Below are 20,040 nucleotides of genomic sequence, written 5' to 3'. Positions count from 1 at the left end.
GTTCTCGCTTTTCGAGATGGTCGTTCAGCTCTCTTCTGGTTTTAGGAGAAGGTTTATTTAGGATCTAGTGGCTTTTGGCGAGGAAGTAGTTTTTCTTTTTTCTTTTAGGATTGTAATTGCACAAGATGTTGGATTAAGGGTATTGTTGCTCGCCTTTCGAGAAAGTGATTGTCTCTAAGTAAGAGTGAAAAGAAGTTTCTCTCACTTTTATCATTTGTTTATTTTAATATCGTATTATTTTATTCTGTAGAGAGTTGTCAGGGTGATCCTTTCGTTAAAGAGTAGTAGTCAACAATCATTTAGTAGTCTATTAATTTTTTTCTTATTTTTAAATACCTCTCATTGAAGTGTAATAAAATTTATTCTTTTGATATCTTTTTGTTATTGCGTTTAAAAGGAAAGAGGGCAGTTCTCGCGACTCGTCTCTTTTTGAAAATTTTACATTGCTCGCACCCTATATATATATATATAATTTATTTAAAAAATAAAACATTCTTCATAATACTCGCCGAAAATATTATTTTTTCCTCCCAGCCATCGCGCTCGAAATCAACGTTCCGTGGCTCGTATAAATAATGACACGCGGCGCTTCTCCAAACGACACCACGTTTCTCTTTATTTTCCGCCCATTCGTTACAAATAAATGCTAACACCTTCCTTCCTTCTAATCGTTGATCTAACCTTTCCGTGTTATCGGCGCAACATCCTCAAGAGAGAGAGAGAGAGAGAAAGAGAGAACCGTGCCGTTAAAGCTTCCGTTCTGACTGATTTACGCGATCGTGATGCTCGTTCGTCCTCGAATCAATTAGCCGCGATCTCGAATTTCCATCTGATTCGTCGTGGGTCGTTAAATTAAAAAGCATTAATTTATCAAGCGTCGTGCTTTGGTGGTGACTTTTATGAAAAGTCATTGGAAGATTTAGAAGGAGATGTTCGTCCATGGAAAATTGACGAGAAAAATATTTTGTTATTCGACGAGTTTTTACACCGGATGCTTGTCGAGTGAATCACAATACCGATAAATTGAAAGTTTTATTACATCGATTTTGTTCAAATTTCAAAATTTTCCCATGACTGTCGCGCAGAGCGGAAAATTTGCAAAATTTCAAATAATATAATATATATATATTTTTCCTAACTATCAACTTTTATCAACTACACGACGAATGGAGGGTTTGCTTAATTATCTTAGAAAAAACGCGCACTCGATCGAGGAACTTTTCGGTCCTGTAAATATCATCTCGACTCCGCGTCGCCACCCGCTATGCCCCACGATACTCCCCAAAAAATCAACGACAGGAGACATTTGCACGCGAGCCGTGCCGTCTCGAGCAAAAACAAGGAAAAACTGTTAAGCGGACAAGCGTGGAGGAATCTGATCCCTCCACCGGCGACACTTCTGATTCTGATAATTTATTAGATAAGAACGTCGCTCGTTCCCCGTGACAGCTTGGAAAGGGATGACGATGAAGTCGTTAGAAAAACATCCCCCGAAACGGCTGTCTCTTTGATTCACCGTTTCCTCTTTGCCCACCTTTTATTTTCGTCCGCTTTCGTTCCATCCCCCCCTGCTTTCCCTTCCTCGATCGACCGACCGACTTATACTTTCTCTCGCTCCTCCCGCTCCCTCTTTTTCATTGGCCGACTTCCACGGACGCAAACGTCGTCCACGCGCCCAAGAAAAACATTTCGGCTGTCGCGGCGCGTAAAGACAGAGTCGTGCGCGCTTACACCAGCGTACGTGTATATCACACGCTTCGCGTTTTACCAGAATTATGCTCGGGGAACATTTGTAACCCTCGCTCACGGAAAGATGGGCGCTCTTTTAATTTATATCTCGACGAAGGGGTGTGAAAGTGAAACTTTAGATGGATCGGGTTATTTTATCGATATTTCAGCCTTGCTTTTCACAATTGTGAATTATTCGAGAATAATGTGCAAAATTTGGCGCTCTCTTTGGATTCGTGTTTCGATTGGACGAAGGGCTGGGGAAATAAAAGTCGATGGATTTACTTACGTTTTAATAAAATGATCTTGAAATGATTTGGAAACAATGTATATAACGTATACTTGGAAAATATTATTTTTTCTAAAAAAAGATTTCAATCAGAAATATTTGGTAGACGATAGCCTTTTCCATCTTAATTTTCTTTATACAAGAGATGAATTTATCAACGATAGTGAGTTTCATTGTCGTAAAATAAATTTAATACACGTGAATTAAAAATTGCACCGGCAATTCGTGTTCTCTAAACGAGCACGATAACCACGAGAAGTTGCAAATTCACTGTCCATTCTGGATCACGCACGCCTATTTGCGTCGACAGCCGCGTGCACGCCCAGGTGCGTACCCGCCCTAAAGTGCACACGTGCATTTCTACGTGCAGATTTATGCAGCGAACAGAGGCGAGGATACGTAGGCTTAACGAGATCTACTGCGACCCACTTGCGCCTAATATGTGTATTAATCGAGCTTCTAGCTTAGATTCGATGTTAAAAACGTCGTCTAAGGTAAAGGAACGCATATATACCGAGAGAAAATACGATATGCAAAAAAAGAAAAAAAGAAAAGAAAAAGTAGATCAAAACTCTTCTAATTTCTAAAAGGTTCCTGATCGAATCATCTTGTTATCGATAATTCGAACTTCAACCTCCTAAAGGATAAAAGGAATAAGAAAAAGAGGGAAGAAAGAGGATATCCAACTTTAGTTTCAATTTAATTGGGATTCTCTTCCGCGAGGCTCGAAAACTGGATCTCGCCTTCTCTTTCATTTAGGCTTCTTCTCGTTTCGCATACCGCGGAGGACACGCGCGAAAAAAACAGAGAGAGAGAGAGAGAGAGAGAGAGAGAGAGAGAGAGAGAGAGGAGGTGGGGACAGGACAGGAGAGGAAAGATAAATCCACGAGGGGAGAGAGAGAGGACAGAGTGGCTCTCCTCGCGGCTTTATCTCTCGTCATCACTTTCTCTTCGCCGCGTGATTTACGCCTCTCTTGTCTTCCTTAATTAGGTTAAGGCTCTCCTCTGCTTTGCATCCGGGAGGAAAGGGGGAGCGGTGTATACACCGCTTCCGATACGACCGCGAAATCCACTCCGACACCCTTGTTAAACATTAATCGAGGCGCTGTTCGCATTGTACCACGCCGCCACGATTTATGCCCCGAACAGATCCGCTCTTTCGGCCCCGTGCAGCTTTTCAGTGAAATTTATTACATATTTACATCGGTCCTTCCGCCGTGGTGCCGTTGTAACGATGTTGTTTCGCTCTTCACGGGCGAAACGTGTCTCTTTTTACAATGATGATCCAAGAATGGTGGGTATCGCTCGAGTTTGCGCAACGAGTTTGCCTCGTGAAAGAGGTCTCGATTCATCTTGGATTCGTAAACACGTGCCTCTTATCGCGTATTTAATTTTTTTCTTTTTACGTTACGATAGTTAAAGTACTCGTATTAGGGGTATTAATGATCAGAGACGAATGTGAAATTCGTGAGATTTCATATTGATAGAACGGTTCTGGACAATTTTTTTTAGTAATTTCTCTAAAATTACGTACATTTTTTTATATTTTACATATTTTTGGAGAATTTTTCAAACTTGGAACATCTCTCGTTAAAGTATCACGCAAAATATGTATTTATTGTTATTTCATTGATCAAAAATATACGGAATGCAGCGATTCACATTGCACGAAATAAAATATTCCAAAATCTGTAATAAATCGCTCGTTTTTTTTTATCGATATCCGCACGAAAAAAAAAAAACGACTAGAAGGATCCTCGATTTCGAATCTTTTCTTCTTCAACTTCAAAAAAAAAAGCGCGTAAATCTTTCTTCTAGCCAGGTGTTTTTCTCACAATATCCGCGATGGCCGATAAAAAATAGTATAGCGGAGGGATTGGCATCGTTTTAAGCAGTGTACGCCTTCTACGTCGCGGTTGGTCGGCCATTGCGTAGTTGTAGCCGTCGAAGGCCGTTCTAGGTCGTTCTAGGTAGCCGCCACTAGGTAGGCAATGCTTCTCGAGCTGCTTACCTTACCTGCAACTTTTGTCCTTGCCAGGATTGAGAACGCGACTCGATCCGATCGAGATTTGTTTCTCGTGTCGCGTGACAATGATTGCCTCTCCCCCTTCCTCCCTCCCAAATTAACACGTTATTAATTTGTAAACTGTTACCGGTCGAACCGCGTACATATTCTTTTCAATTTTTCTTTTCTTTTTTTTTTTTTTTCTCTCTTCTCACTTATTCTATTCTTACTTTTAGTTCATCTTTTGACACGAGAGCCGATGAATCACTCGCCAGTGACACATTCGAGTTATTCATGAGTATCGTTTAAGGTATATGCTATTAATTCGACGATTTCTCTTTTTCTTTTTTTTTCTTTCGTTCTTCTTGTTTTTTTTTTTTTTTTTTTTTTTTTTCAGAAATAACGAGTCGAATGTGACACTATTCACCTTGAAACGATTTTCACCCTTTCGATCGAGGAGATTAATTTTTCAATCTTTCATCTTTATTTCGACATTAGATACATAAAATTTTTTGATCACAAAAATATTTCTGTACAGAGTACGGTACATAAAAAATCGTCACATTTATTTACCATACTCTTCACCTTCGTTCCTTTTCTCTTTCGTATAAAATTATTGATAAAAAAAAAAAAAAAAGAAAAGACGAATAGGATGGAATTTCTCTGTGAATCGAAAATATCGAATCCTTTATTTTATTTAAACGCGCCAAGTTTCGACAAGTTTCACCATCATCTTCCATCGTCGATTCGAACTCCCTCGTTTTCCAAGCGGGAAGAAATATTTGCGACGACGAGAAATAACGCGAAATCGACGCCGATGTGTTTCAGGAGAAACCTCGAGGTGGTTGTGAAACTCGCAAGGCGAGCGGATTGTTTCGGATGCTGCCGGCAGCGGGCAACACACAGCGCACACAGCCACGGAACGGTCACGAGGAAAACCTCGAAATTTATTAACTTGTAAGGTACGTTCTTGCATGCGCAACACCAGCCACCCATGGCTCCGATATAAAACCTTACTTTCGTTACTTTCTCACAGTTTGCCCCCTCCCCCCCCTCCTCCTCCTCCCCCTCCTTTCCCGGCCGAGCGGACCCGTTTATTCGTCGCGCGATAAAACTCGTCCGGTATACGCCTCCCATCGGTTTCTCGCGAGGGGGGCAACCCTTCTCATTTGAACGGCTGCCGCTCGCGAAGAAATAATGCCGGAGGGGGGAAAAAGAAGAAAAGAAACGGGAAGAGGGAATGCACACTCTTCTCTCTCCTCCTCTCCCTCTCCACCCCTTTTTAACGATCGCTCTTAACCGCGCCTTTTCGCGTCGGGGCGCTTCTCGCGAAATTTGCGACCATGGTGTATAGATAAAAAGAAAAACTTTAGCAATGATGCGAAACGCCTTTCGCGTTTCTTCTGTTTGATCTTTTTTTCTTTTTTTTTTTTTTTTGCTTTTTTTACTTCTCTCGTAAAATCTTGTTGGAAGTTGGAAATATTGATAGGGATTGTAAGTAGGGGCGGGGGGAGGGGGAGTGAAGAGGTGTGTATTTTACAACGATTGAAAGATTGTTTCATTGTTTATTATGAAATTACGTTACGTCGTTTGTTAGAATTATTTTGTTAGAAGGGTTAGGTTCAAGTTGGAATTACGAAGGTGTATTTGTATATGGTGGAGCTTGGTGATTTTAAATCGGTTGAAGAAAGTTGTTACGTTCGGATGAATATATTTGCGCGACGCTTTTCGATTCTAGAGAGATTAAAATAAGCACAAAAACTGACTGTACAAAATATACATCTCGGTTGAGATTTATTTATGTATTTACTTAAATTCGTCTTGGACGAGATGCGGTGACGGAGATAGAATTTCACTCTGTTGCTTATAATTTAATAAATAAGCCTTAGCCAACAATTTTTGTTGTTTCTTTCAGCTTCTAGAAATATTCTTCGATCGAAATAATCAGTCTGTGTACGATTGGATTAAAAGAAAAAAATTTCTCATTCGTTTCTTTAATGATTCTTTTGTATTACAGTTTATCCGCATTCTTTGACGTACGTAAGTCGAAGAACACGTTCTTGCAATAATTAATTTATGCGAAATTTGTCGACCAATTTGTTGTTTACAAGCCTTGTGTAGCAAAACGATTCCAAAATATATTCCTTGCAAGTATGCCTGAACTCCGTCACTCATAAATCTCCCCTGTTATTCGTGAATGATGTTACCACGTTTTCACCACGTCGTACCAAGCTGTTTCAAAAACGAATGTTTTAAAACACTTACGTAATTCCATTTAAATCATAACCATTCAACGATTACACGGATTATTAAAAAGTTGAATAACTATTCGAAAATCCGGTATAACTCAACCTCAAATTTTGGAATTTACACTTCGTTCGTAGACTCTACAAAAATGAATTTTCAAGCATAGAGAATTATCCAGCCATTTGCATAATTACGACAAATCTAATTATCAGCAATAGTGAGTGAAGTTCGTTACATGACCAATCACTATTTCCACTAGCAATAACAATTTTTAAACTAAAAATTCATAAAAGAACATCGCTTCCGAAACCCATTACGATTTTTACCAAAACGTAACAAAGAACAGAAGTAGAAATAAACAGATTCTCTCAAGAATCAATATAAATAAACATAATAAGAATGACGAAGATGAGCACCGCTTACATCATAAATAATCTCGATCGATTGTTCAACTTTTCATCATAACGCGATGCAACGTTTCTCGAAACGACGTTTAATCGGCCGTGCAGCGCCATCCAGCGATGGCGTCTATTTTCCGCGATTCCGCGAGCTCCTCCACTGTCTATGGTCAACTATAAAGGCCATCTGTTCGCATTTAGAGTCCCCTTTATACAGGCGGTGACGTCATTACAAGCACAGATAAACGAAGACCAACACCCACTCGCGATTCGCTGTCGTCGCCTCACCTTTTCCTCCACTAAAGTGCCGTTCCCTCGATCCAGCCATCATCCCCTCCTCCCCTTCTCCGTATCTTCATCCGTCAAATTTCGTTTTAGAGCCGTCGTGCGACGCTCCTCCTATACGAGGCGGCCGTTTAACGACCGTTCCCCTAATCTTCTCGCGAATCGGTTTTTCGAGGAATCATTCAGGATGGAGGTGGTTTTGGCACGGATAACACGGCTGGATTTATTGTCATTCGTAAATCAATGGTTACGCCAGTTTCCGCCAACCAACCGTTCCAGCGCTTTTCACCACGTGATTCATCCCTCCACCTGATTCCTCCGCTTCCATCGATCTGTGTCGCTATTATTGAACTGTTCTCTTTTATTCGCGACCTTTAACCAATTTTAAAAATTTTCCCTCCCGATTTACGTAGCATGGCATCTTTTTAAGAGACTGGTCTCGTTGATTCCATGGTTAATTTGTCGACGCCATATTAATTCTCACCATCTTTCTCAACTCGTTGGCGAATACTAGTTTCATTTTAATTCGAGAACAGTCAAACGGAGTCTGTTGAGCGAATTTTTACACAGATTTTTATCCAAATTTCTAGGTAAACCTGAATAACGAACATCAAATTTGAACAAGGAAAATACGTCGATTTGTCATAAATGCCCAATAAATATATTATTCTCATCAATAATCGAAACGGGTAAATTCACCCCAAAATAACGAAGTGTGCAATCACACGAAATGATCCGTGTAGAAATTTAGTCGGTCCACCGTGAGCGCCCCTCGGCGGCGTTCCAGCGAGTTTCACGTTGGCCCGCAGCCAGGCGTCCCGACGCTTGCCGAGAGGGTGGACCGAGTCCGGCCGAAGACGGCGTCCCGGCGTCGAGCGTCCGTCAGTGCGTGTGTGACATGGCTGCGAGGCGCTACGGCGACCTAGACGCCCTCCACCTCGCGATGTGAGCACACCCGCAAAACGTCCTCGAACGATCGCTCAACGATCCCACGATTTTTTTTTTTTTCTTTTTTTACACGTCTCCTTGCCTCACCGAGCATATACGTATATATATGTATGTGTATATATGTATATACATCGTGATCGAAACCAAGTGCGAAGATATACTCGAAGAGCTCCAGGAACTTGGAAAATAATTTCGACGAGAAATCGAGAAGGGGGCTCGCTCGTTTTTCGCGATTGTTAAACTCGTGAATTCTGTGTTTACGAGGTTCGAGGACCGTCGAGGGGGGTTGCGGGGTTGGAAGTGAGACGAGAGTTCAAGTGACGAAAGTGTTGCAACTTTTTCAGACCAAGTCTCTAGTCATAATTCCTAGTTAGTTAGGAGTGGAGGAAAAGTGGCGTGTAAGTCGAATAATTTCGATCGTGAGTCGGAGGAGTTTCAATTGTTGAGATGTTGGGGACGGAAAGAACGAATATTTCAGGAGGATAACGAGTGATTGGATTAGAATATCGCGGAGAAATAGAGGAAGGATCCTCTCGATCTGCGTCTCGCGGAAACGAAAGCGAACGTAGCATTCCCGCAGCGAGACGATGTTGCATTCCCTTGTAAAGAAGTTGTACATAAATGCTCACGTAACGTGGACCACAAGCACACTCCTGTCTGATAGACCTTCGTAGAGTTAAGAACTGTACTGTAAATGTTTAATTAGATTACGATTTTTAAAGCGAGGCTTCCAAGAGTACTTCTTCTTCTACGATTAAAAAAAAAAGAGGAAAGCGCGAATCGGTGAATTTTGAAGAGATACATTTATCCGTTGTTCTATTCTCTCAAACGACGAAAAAGTGCGAATCGAAGAACGACTTTCGAACGTTCATTCTTGCTACTTGCTCGCGAAATAATAATAATTGCATCGTTAATGGCTATCAGAGAGGATTAAAAAAAATTTCGTTCGTTTATCCGTTTGTTGCTCGCCAAGACGAAACAGTGCGGACAAATGTGACTTTTTGTGGAAAGCAGTGTCTCAGAAAGAAATAAATTCATTCTATCCATCCATCCATTGCTTCTTCTTCTTCTTACGACGAATCAACAAAAGTGCGGAACATCTTCCTCTGAAAGAAGTTCATTCGTTTCGTATTTTTAAAGAAACAACGATTCCATCGTAGAATTCCTTCGATCTCTCCCACCTGTGTAATTCTCACGGATTATTCAAAAAGATCTCTCTCTCTCTTTCTCTACGAGCAGAACCACGCATCTGCGACGGGACAAACATGTCACTGACCGTATCCGTAAATATTAGCAAGTTGTTTGCCGATGATCGACGTTATCCAAAATTTTCGCTGGTCACCAAGTCGCGCCAATGATCGAAGTGACCGGCGCGTGTAATCCGCTGGAGGCGCTTGTCAAGATCGTTTCGGTTGTCGTGGCTTGACAACCGCCTGGACAAGTTATGTCGGGCCAAAAGTGACGGGAGCAAAAGTTTGGGGAGAGGCCGATGCGTCTGTCGACGAAACGGTGGCTTCTACTTCGCTCCGGTGAACGAGAGGAAGACAACGACGAAGAAGAGGAGGAGGAAGAAGAAGAAGAAGAGGAAGAGGAAGAGGAGGAGGAGGAGGAGGAGGAGGAGGAATAAAAATCAGAAGGAGGAGAGGAAGAGGAAAGGGGAGGCTGGGCGTGCTTCGAAGAGGAGCTCGTCCGACCTGATCTCTCGTCGTTTGCACGCGTGCAGCTCCCTGTGGTGTGCACGTGCGTGGCTGCGTGCGTGTGTATAGTGCAGGAACCGACGATGGAATATCGGTGAGGTCACGAGGTCACCGCAGAATGCCTGAGCCGAGGGCGAAGCGCTGTAAACACTGTGACGGTACGCCACCACTTGGCCGCGACGCCCGTGTGCGGCTTTCTCCATCGCAAGCACGAGGAACACTTGCCCCCGTTTTCAAACTAACGAGACCTATTTTAACTAACGTATTAATAAATATTAATAATAAATGTTTTTTTTTTTTTACCCTTTAATATCGCGCTTTATTAACCAACCCCTTTTTACTCCCTTCTGTGGTTTGCCTGTGTCGGAGATCCTGTTTGTGGTTTGGTGTTTGCGCCCCCCTCTCTTTCTCTTTCTCACGTGTGTTGTGACGATACTGTTAATGATAGATCGGTTTGTATACACGTAACTAGGGTGTAACACCGTTTTTGCATGACGTTGGTTTCTTCTGTTTGTTTCTCTTGGGGGATAGAGCTTTAAAGAGGAACGGTGTTTCACGGTGGGGAGTTTCTGAGCTTGGCTGCCGCGGGTAGGTCGGTGAATCGTAACACGGACGATGTCAACACTCTCGTTCTCCTCTCTCTCTCTCTCTCTCTCTCTCTGTCCTTTATACACGCGTATATTTCACGCGCGATACAAAATTTTACGCCCTTTTCCTTTCTTAATTCTGTTTAAAAAAAAGAAGAGAAAATGAACAAGAAATCAAGAAAAAAAAATTGACACGTACGTATCTCTTCATTAAACTCGTAATAACGTAATAATGTATATAATTGTAAATAAGGAAGGTACGTTTTCCGTTGTTTCAACAGCCAGGTTCGTCTAATAAAACGTATCTCATCGAGGGCCGTTTCACCAGTTGAAAAAAAGAGAACCGCGAAAGTATCATTAAATTGCTTGTTTCTCGGACTGTGAGGCAGGCCGTTGAGAAAAGCCAGATGGCGCGTGGTCGTAAAGCGGATGAAAAGTCGAATTTCCGGCCGAAAAATCGTTCTTAATTAGGAACGGGTGAGGAGGCAATTTTATCTGTGGGTCATTTATTCCGCGTCTCTGGGGCCGGACACTTGGACCAGGCTTGAGGCAGACCAAGGCGAACGCGCATAGCGCATTCCAATCGGATGGCAACCACGTCCAACTACATTCTCCTCCGCCTCAACCCCTCACCCCTCGCCTCCTCTCCTCATTCCCAGCCTCTCACCGCTCCTCACCGCCAGTATTTTTATCCTCGGTTATTCACCCTCTTATCTGCGAATAGAGGCGCCCCTTATCCACCTGGATTCATGCCTTCTTTTCTCCTCTCTCTCTCTCTCTCTCTCTCCTGTTTCTCTTATCCTTTCCTATACGCACGACCCTACGTAACGTAAACGAGAAGTTTCTTTCTTGTCAAACGCGTATACATTTACAATTGTTTCTTTTCTTTTTTTCTTTTTAAATTTCTCGTTTGATCGATTTTTTTCTCGTCGTGACGCAACATGTATATCGTTGTTTATCTTTTTTCTAAAATAGAAAACAGCGGTTTTCTTAGATGAAAATTCGATTCGTATTCGATGTATTTTGTTCGTCTTAGTGATTAGTAATTATTCGTTGTTATTCGAAAATATTATTCAAATAAATCAGAAATGGATTAATACATTTCTAATGGAAATTATATAAAAAGGAAAAATGTTTTGTTCCAACATTTACAATTTCTCCAAACATATCCTTGTTCAACTCTTTCCAAAATCAGAGAATCAGGAGCGGTTTTTTACACGAGGATAGGAGTGCGCAGGATCGAAGCGTGTAGTGTCAAGAGGCGTGAGCGGATGGATGCCCGTTTATTTGAATTTCTTCTTTCCCGATCGATCGTCTATGCAAACATCGAGGCGGTCAGGGATGGTAACGATCACTTCGGCCTACATTTTTTTTTTTTTTTTTTTTGCCTCCGCCGATTTTGCCCCCGGTCGTTTCGCTGCCGTATCTCTTTTTGTTTTTTCCAAACGTCAAAGCGCCCGATTCGTCCAGATGGCCGCGATTAAAAAAAGGATCTCTTTCTCTCTCTCTGTTTTTAGCGAGCACGATTACGTTTCCGCTAAACCGGCACCGTCTGCATTCAGAATTCTTAAACAAAATTTATAAATACGCGGATAAGTCGGGCTCCGCGTTTCTTTTCCGCACGGTGTGCGCTAGGTCTACGTCTTGTAAACACACGTTTTCACGGACGCGCGCTTGCAAGCGCTCTCTCGTTTCGCGTATCGGAGCCGGTGGCGAAACGAAGTGAAAAGGGATGTTATGAGATCCGAGCTTTAACGGATCCAAATGCCAAGGTCCTGCGTTGGAATTTATCGCGCCAGAAGCCTATAAGATCCGGTGAGTGTAAAAAAAAAGAAAAAAAAAAAATAAAGATTGACGAGATATTTTCGAAGAGATTTATTTTTTTTTTTTATTATCTTTGCGAAACGTGCACGCACGTGCAATGGGTACACATGATTTCTTTGGGATTTTTTTTCCTTTCAGAATTTAATCCTTATCTAACGATTCAATTCTATATCTCTTCTATATTATATAACACTTTGTACTATTCACTATTTCCTTGTTAAAAATATCCTCTGATTTTAAATTTTAAATTTCTTTCTATTTATTAACTCTAAGGGGGATTAGAATTCTTTTTGCTGGAAAAACTGGAGAATTTTAGGTACAATCGCTTTCGAGCACGATCAACAAATCGAGAAATATGTTTCGTAAGAGGAAGGCTAGATTCATTATAGGCTCGTCCAACTATTCTTGTACAGCATTATAAGGGTAATTATGGGTACGTGTCTTCGAAACAGAGTCGATAATAGGGTGTAACTTCGAAAGAGCTCGAATACACGGGAAATATTGTGAAACGACAGCTAGATGATATGATATATGGTAGGAGAGACGAGTCGATGATTACCAGGAATCCATTTCTTCGTCTTGTTAACGAACGTCCGCCCCTTTTAATTACTTTCTTCATTAATCAGCGACCTGGTCCCTTGGATAGAGGTCATTAACTTTCCAAGGGAGGCAAGCGCCTTGTCATAAGTTAATTGACCGTCTCTCAAGTAGAATCTCTTCTTCGAGAGCCAATCTTTTCCCTCCCTCGTTTTCGGACAGTTTGTTTTACCTTTTCAGGAAATAATCTTTCGCTTTAAATGGAGTTTGAATTATTTTGAGCGATACATCATGAAAATATTCGTATATTATTTTAGAAAATCACGCGCGTTGTATTTGATTGTATGTGGATTATGTAACGAATTATATATTGAAAATAATCGTCATTTTCTTATCCTATGAATATCGTATAATTTTATCCGAGAGTTTCTTTTTTTTCATCCATCGCTGAAAATATCGATAGATAAGAATTTTATATTTCATTATTTTCAAAATTGCTCCGCGTCCTTGAAATTTCACGCGAGACAAAAAGTTATTTCGACGAAACGATTCATTTAGTTGAAGTACGAAAATCCTTCCGACTAATACGTCTTTTAAGATTTTCAAATTTACGATCGACGCGATCGACACCCAATATCAATATTTCCACGGATCCGATCGAACTAGAAACGTTGAAACAACGGGCATTAAAAGCGCCATACGCGCCGGATTCCACGGCGATGCATCAACGTTTAATAATAATACGCGAAATCGGGAATCGTAAGGAGGCAACCGATGTTATATCACTGCCACCGAGATTTAACACTGGATACATTGTATTGCCGAAACTCGAAATACACGATAAATTTTGCTTTTCGTCCCAGTCCACCGAAAAATGTCATCGTGTGCCAGATGTTTTAAACCTTTCGATCGCTCGAGAATGCTCGAGAATGATCGTCTCTATTCCCAATCTTTCTCCTTCTTTTTCCTTTTTCTTTTTCTTCTTTTTCTTCTTTTTTTTTTTTTTTTTTTTTTTTTTTTTACGAGATCATGCTTGTTCTTCAAAGAGGAAAGTTTACCAAGGGACAGTGAAATATCGTGCGCTCCGGCCGTACACCGTCTTTATTTCCGCGCCTTTTTATTCCCCTCCATTACGTAAGCTTTGAATTATTTTGATCTTTATTTTCTTTTTTTCCCTCTCTCTTTCTCTCTCTCCCTCGGTTTCTCTCGCGTTGCTTTTGTGATATTTCGTGAAGGCCACGGAATCGTTATAAAATATCGCGTGGGCGGGCTGGACAAATGTTCGATCATGCGACACGAGAATGCCTCGAACGACATCTAGCGTCTATAAATTTCCATCTAAAAGTGTCCACCTTGCCAATGCGCCCGGTCTTGCAAAAATTTTTTTGATTTACGTTCCACCAGACTGTTCTTCGCGTTAATCAAAAAAAAAAAAAAAAAAAAAGAGGAAAGAAAGAAATAAAAAAAAAAAAAGAAAGAAAGAAAAGGGAAAAAAAAAGAAAAAGAAAGAAAAAGCCGGTACGAGGACACTTAGCTTGGGCGAATAGATTAAAACGATCGATCGGGATTGGTTCGTCATGGCGATTTTTCAGCGAGACCAATGGGAAAACCGGACTGGCAGGTGTTTTGATTTATGGTGACGGGTTTCCAGCAACGAGCGGCCCTCGCGTTGCGACAGTTTAATCTCTGTTGAGTGTCGAACGTGGTCGAAACACGTATCTAAAACTGTGAAATTTGGTTTATTCGCCGTGAAATGTCGCTTTTATGCTTTTAAATCGACGATTGCCGATGATGGCGTAACGAACGTTATGCGAGAGTGGAATTATTCCGCGTATTTCTGCAGGATCGAATTAACGTTTACTCGAATTAGTAGTATTAAAAATGAGCCGTAGATTCGCGAATGACGATCGTAAACTCGGAATCCAACATCTGCCGATGGATAAATTTAAATCTGACTGATTCGAAGAGAATCGTTCGGGTCGATCAGGACAATGGGATTGGAAAACCGTGATTTTATCCATCCAAAACGATTAGAGAAGATGCTTTGACTGATTTTCAACGTCCAGATCGTTCTATTCTGCCAATATGGAATTAGATTAAGTCGTGTTATTTATTCTACATATTGAGTACGTATTTTTTTAAGATTAAAGCGATATTGGGAGAAATCGTTAAATTCGATGTCGACTTCGATCGATCTTACGTTTTCCCTTTGAAGTTTTACGGTACAACACGATCTTTTACGCTGCTCTCTTTTTCGAGCTTAGCCACTTTGATAATATTCCTTTGACCTTTTACACTCCATTTCGACTTAAAATTGTTACCAAAATAGATCAAACAATATTTTTAAATCGATTATACATCGAATTTTCCAAACCCTTTTGCCCTTCCTTCGAGCTCCATCCCTGCCAATCATTTCCATTTCGAAATCCCTTTGACTATTTTCCCTCTATACAAACCGAACGTTCTATATTTCTATTCTCAATCGCAGAACAGGCCGACTCCACTTTAAGAAACGGATCGATCTCGAGTTCTCCAAACTCCTTTCGGAATTCTATATACGGCACGACCTTCACAGGAGGCTGGCTGGACGGGGATTTGGCAGGGCGATGGTCGAAGTGTAGGTATCGCCTAGTTCGATTATTTATCGGGACGGTATGCGGCGATGCGTGGGCAGGCGATCGCTCGTGTTCTCGGTTGCTTTTCATTCGTTGGCCGGCCTCCAAACGGCGACACCCTCACACTTTTTGCTCGAGCGCACGCGGCTCGTATTCGTGTAACGCCGCTTCCGTTCGTGTGATGCACCACGCGCCTCCCCGGTGTTGTTACGTCGCCGACCGATTACGTGCGAACTCGTCGCCCTCTCCTCTTCTCCCCCTCCAACGGGTTGGCTTCGTCAACAACCCTTCATGTGCCCGTTCTGCGCCGCCTCGCCACTTTTATCCTTTCACTAGCGCCAGCAGCGCAAGATACGAGAGGTTTATTATTGGAGAGGTGTCGGCCGGCATTAAATTCGACGGGGACCGCGACCGCTAATTTATGGATCGTGCTATTGTGTAAAGGCCGTCGAGGGTTGTTTAACCCGAGGAATTCGGGCTTGTTTACGAGATACATTATCGCGCGAATGTTCGGAATAATTGTTCCCCCGGCATAATTGTGAAGAAGATTTGGGGAAAGAGTTGGGATATCGTGTCGAGGATCGTGGAGATTTTCTTTCTTTCTTTTTTTTTTTTTTTCCAAGCAAAGTAAAATCCGTTTGTGAAAAAGTTTCATGAAGTTTCGTGAAGTTTCATGCCAAGTTTATTCGGGCATTCGGGTGAATTTTTTTTCTTCCCATCGAAAGATTTTTGGAAGATTCGATCGTATCATTGTTGTATCATTAAAAGAGAATGATCAGAGAAACTAAAGAGTTGAATATAATATAAAAAAATCATCAAGGTGCAAAACGATCGTTATTTTTATCGTTGAACAACAAGTTGAGAATAAGTGCTTAAGAATTAACCTCGAAACTCGTGGCTCTTGTTCTACAAGAGACAAATCCTCGACGACGGACAGTCGAGTATTCTTGGACTTGAATATCACGTCGAGGAAGTATAATCGTGAAACAAAGTGCACTACTGTATTAATAGATATCCTTTAAAAATAGCCACGTGATACATTAGCCGCGGTTCGTAAACCACTCGAATCTTTTCTAGGATTTATTTTCTAGGATTCTTTCAATGATGGAAATATGACATCTTTTTTATTCATTTTTCTTTTTTTTTTTTTTTGCGTGCCTTCTGCTCGTTCGTTCTTCTGAAAAGACGTAAATTTCGTTCGTCAGCGATAAAGAAAAGCAACGTGTTCTCCATCATGGAAAATCGATTAGAAAAAAAAAAAATACTCGCTTTCTATTTTCCATCGTGTAATTAAACAGGGAAGATGTGTCTTAAGTTAATCAAACTTCCTCTTCGATATCTTTTTCCATTCTCGTATCAAATACAAAGTCTGAAAAAAAAAAAAAAAGATATATTCTGTTCAAACATTTATCCTTCCAATTCGATTCCCTCTACGAATGAAATGAAATTTTACTTAAATCGCGTATCGATTCGAATCCGCCAAACAATCCAAGAACAAAAGGCGACACTTGCAGCGATCAATCGTCGCTGCAAATGTTTCCTCGTGTGTCAAGAGCAACATATCTTTTCAAGATTCGAGCCACCAACTTTCGACACCCAGGGCTTAATTCCCGCCACCGGCACGTAACTTACGTAAGAAAGACATCGCGTCCTCCGCAAAAATAACCGAGCAAAAAGTAAACGGTGTTTCGACGACGTCGGTGGCAAATAAGCGGGATCACCGATCTTTCTCACAACACAATCCGCCCATAAATTGATCCGCCCCTTCGATCAAGCCATCCTCGCGGAAGACAGTGCTCGAAGCGCTCCAACACTCTCGAGGAGGAAGAGAGTCGTTGACGACGGGGACAGGTGGTGGTGTGGCGGCGGCGGCCGAGAGGCCGAGCGCGACGATGGCGCGCCTTTTATCGATCGAGATCCAAGATAATCTCGCCATCTTTCCCTCCTTTCTTTTTTCGATTCTTTTCTTTCTTTCTTCTTTTTTTTTTCCTTTTTTTTTTTTCTCGCGTGTAACCACCGCCACAGGCGACCGATCCTCCTGTTGCTCTTGGCAGCCGTACGCATGGTTTACGCGGTAACAGCTGTGCTCGCACGCACTTTAACTCGCGCAAAACATCGCTAATGGACCGAGAACCTCGAGCGTACGCGTAAATATAGTGAAATCTCTCTCTCTCTCTCTCTTTCTCTTTCACTTTCTTTCCGTTCGGTCTGATTCCATTTTTACCGCGTAAAACTCTTCTGTCATCGTGGATTCAATTTGTGACACTTCCCGGGAACACTTTCTTCGTTTTCTTCACCTTCTTACGTTAGGTTGTTACGTGGATTTGAACGAGAATGGAAATTTTCCTGGGAAATTTTTGAGTCGAATGAAAGTGAAAAATTGAAAATGGTTGAAATGATTCGTTCGTTTCGAGCGTTGTTTATTTGATCGAAATTTTGCGTTATTCAGGTCAGTAGCTTTAGGTTAGGCTCTTAAGAGCTTTGATGTTTGGACTTTATGAGAGGGGAATGAATTGGAACTATAATAGAGAGAAATATATGTGTTTCGATTCACAACTGTATATTTGGATTTGAAATTTTATTTTTCTTTTTGAAACAATACGCTTCATTGAATTCAGCTTTAAAATGTCTATTAAAAAAAAAAAAAAAAACTAAATGTATCAGAATTTTTCAAACTACAGAATTTAACTTTTCTTCTTCCCTCTTTGTATCCATTTATCCATTACACCCCTCCATCAAAGATTTATTTTTGATGTTTCAAGTCTTAAAGAAAATCTTGAAGAATATCATCTGACAATTGTAACAAGGTATATACATGCTTTAAAAGACCCAGACCATTAAAAGGGGTTAATTCTATAATTGAATAAAATAAACTATTTCAATCATCATTGTCATCGAAAATTTCAAGTAATCACTGATAATCATGCATATAGGTTAGGTTAGGCGCGCGCGTGGATACGAGATGTGTGCCGAAGCTAAACATTCCGCGGAGCGTTCACCCTGGCATTGCTGTAAAAATAAACGGATCGCCAACGGTGCATATCCACCTCGTCCTCGAAGACTCCGTTTCATTTACGATACCAGTGAACCGAACCCAACGTTGCTTCTCTTCCTGCATCCACCTTCGTGAAGACCTTGCACCTGGTCTCCTTCTTAAAGCTGAAACAGAATCTCAACTCAGAATATCGGGATTGAATTCATCATTAAAATTCCTTTTCCTATACTCTCTCTTTACTTTATTCTTCCCTCATCTCTCTCTCTCTCTCTCTCTCTCTCTCTCTCTCTCTCTCTCTCTCTCTCCTTTTTTTCTCAAGAGAAAGAGAGGGAGAGTGAAAAAAAAATTGCGAAGGTCGAGCTGTAAAGAAGAAAATAGTAATTTCGTCGGGAACAATATTGTTACGAGGTATTTTAGAAAGGCTTCTGAAAAAACAGTTTCTTCCTCCACCGTGTTTTATGGTTCCTTGACCTTGATGCGCAATAGACCTCCAACCGCCTCGGAACAAATCTTGCTGTCGGTCGTAAAAAGTGATTTAAAAATGCAGCAGTAAACAGTGGAATAGTGAGTATAAATGCGACCTACTAATCTAGGCAGCTGAGACTTTAAGATCGAAATAAACATTGCTTCCCAACGACACTCCGCCTTCCTCGCGCGTTGGTTTTTCAACAGACAGACGCAACAATACACGATAAAAACTGATATTATTCCTTTTTTTTTTTTTTCGTCCCAATCGTGCCGCGACCTTCCTCCGTGTCTCGAGGTGGAGATCGGCCGCATCTTCCGTGAAAACGACGTACGAAAGAATATGCAGGCCGGGACGATGCCAAGTGAGTCAGTGAGTTGGACGGTTCACGAAATTAGATCGCGCGGATTATACAGCGGCCGGCTGTTCGCGTTGCTGGATCGCTGTAACCGGCATTGATTCATCGGCCCCATCGTGTGCGCGCAGATGTTTGCCGCTGTACAATGAACTGTAGGCAATTTAGCGTGCCGCGTAAATCACAAAGTTCCGTAAGAATTCGTCCGAGTTTCGAGACTCGAATCTCGACCATGCGCGTATCGATAGAATCTCGCCAAACCTCGACGAGAAATTTGTGCATCCCATTCCCAAAATTCAACCCTTGTTGTTCAAGTTGTGCAAATTGAATTTCTATGATAAATGTAATCTAAATATTGAACATTTTTTTTTTAAGCAAGAAGACGATGAATTTTTTTAATGGAAAGTGTGTCTGGATAATCGAATCGTGTGTTCCACTTCTTTCGAAGGATATATTTAGAAAGGAGGAGAAATTGTTGAATTGTTTTGTTTCCTTTTTGGAGGAACGGCGTAGAGAAGATACGCAGCAACAGCGTGCGTAATTCGCGTGTGGAGCAAAGGGATCGTGGCATCAGTCGGAGGGCGGGAGATCGGGTGACACAACATGCGCTTAATAACAGAGATTAGAGAGACGGGGTTGGAACAAGAGGCAGTAGCAAATGAAAAACGAGGATCGGACAAGATATGACGACGCCTGGCACAGACTTGGCTAGGTGTCTAGGAAGCGACTATTCTCCACCGTTGTAGCCCTTAATGAGCCCAACACGAGACCAGTCCAACCTCTTTAACTCTGTTTCTTCTGTCAACCGCTTCTGTCCGCTTCGCGGCCTCGCTGTCTTCTCTGCCTCCTCGTCTTCGTCTTGGTCTTCGTCTTCCTCCTCCTCCTCCTCCTCTTCTTCTTCTCCTCCTTCTTCTTCTCTCTGCCTCTCCACCCTCATCTTCGGCCGGAGCATGACCTGGATGGTACCCAAACGAAATACCATTCTCGTCGCTTCCTTTTTCGCGCGCCATTTTGGAGAACGGGGCGTCGCGTTGCTCCAATTCGCTCGGCTGCCACCACAACCA

At 41.7% G+C, this 20,040-nt stretch overlaps 1 protein-coding gene across 7 annotated transcripts in view; it reads left to right on the top strand.

Annotated features, from left to right (window-relative positions):
* Window positions 1-20,040, top strand: part of LOC100872550 (Myocardin-related transcription factor) — a 272,225-nt gene that overhangs the window by 24,735 nt on the left and 227,450 nt on the right. For 3 of the 7 annotated variants that reach the window (XM_086913354.1, XM_086913356.1, XM_086913353.1), the window contains exon 1: window positions 7,796-9,755. The exons of 2 other annotated variants lie outside the window; for them this stretch is intronic. In XM_086913354.1, coding sequence (XP_086769480.1) covers window positions 9,716-9,755 — 40 coding nt within the window. In that variant the 5' untranslated portion in view covers window positions 7,796-9,715. Of the gene's footprint in view, window positions 1-4,850; window positions 4,985-7,795; window positions 9,756-20,040 lie in introns of those variants that run through there. 2 more of the 7 variants (XM_086913362.1, XM_086913358.1) reach the window with 1 other exon arrangement.

This window comes from Apis florea, unplaced genomic scaffold (genome assembly GCF_048593485.1).
Source record: "Apis florea isolate Af1SG1 unplaced genomic scaffold, ASM4859348v1 contig_3496_pilon, whole genome shotgun sequence".
NCBI lineage: Eukaryota > Metazoa > Arthropoda > Insecta > Hymenoptera > Apidae > Apis > Apis florea.
Note: the sequence above shows the minus strand (reverse complement) of the source record. Positions and strands in the feature narration are given on the sequence as shown.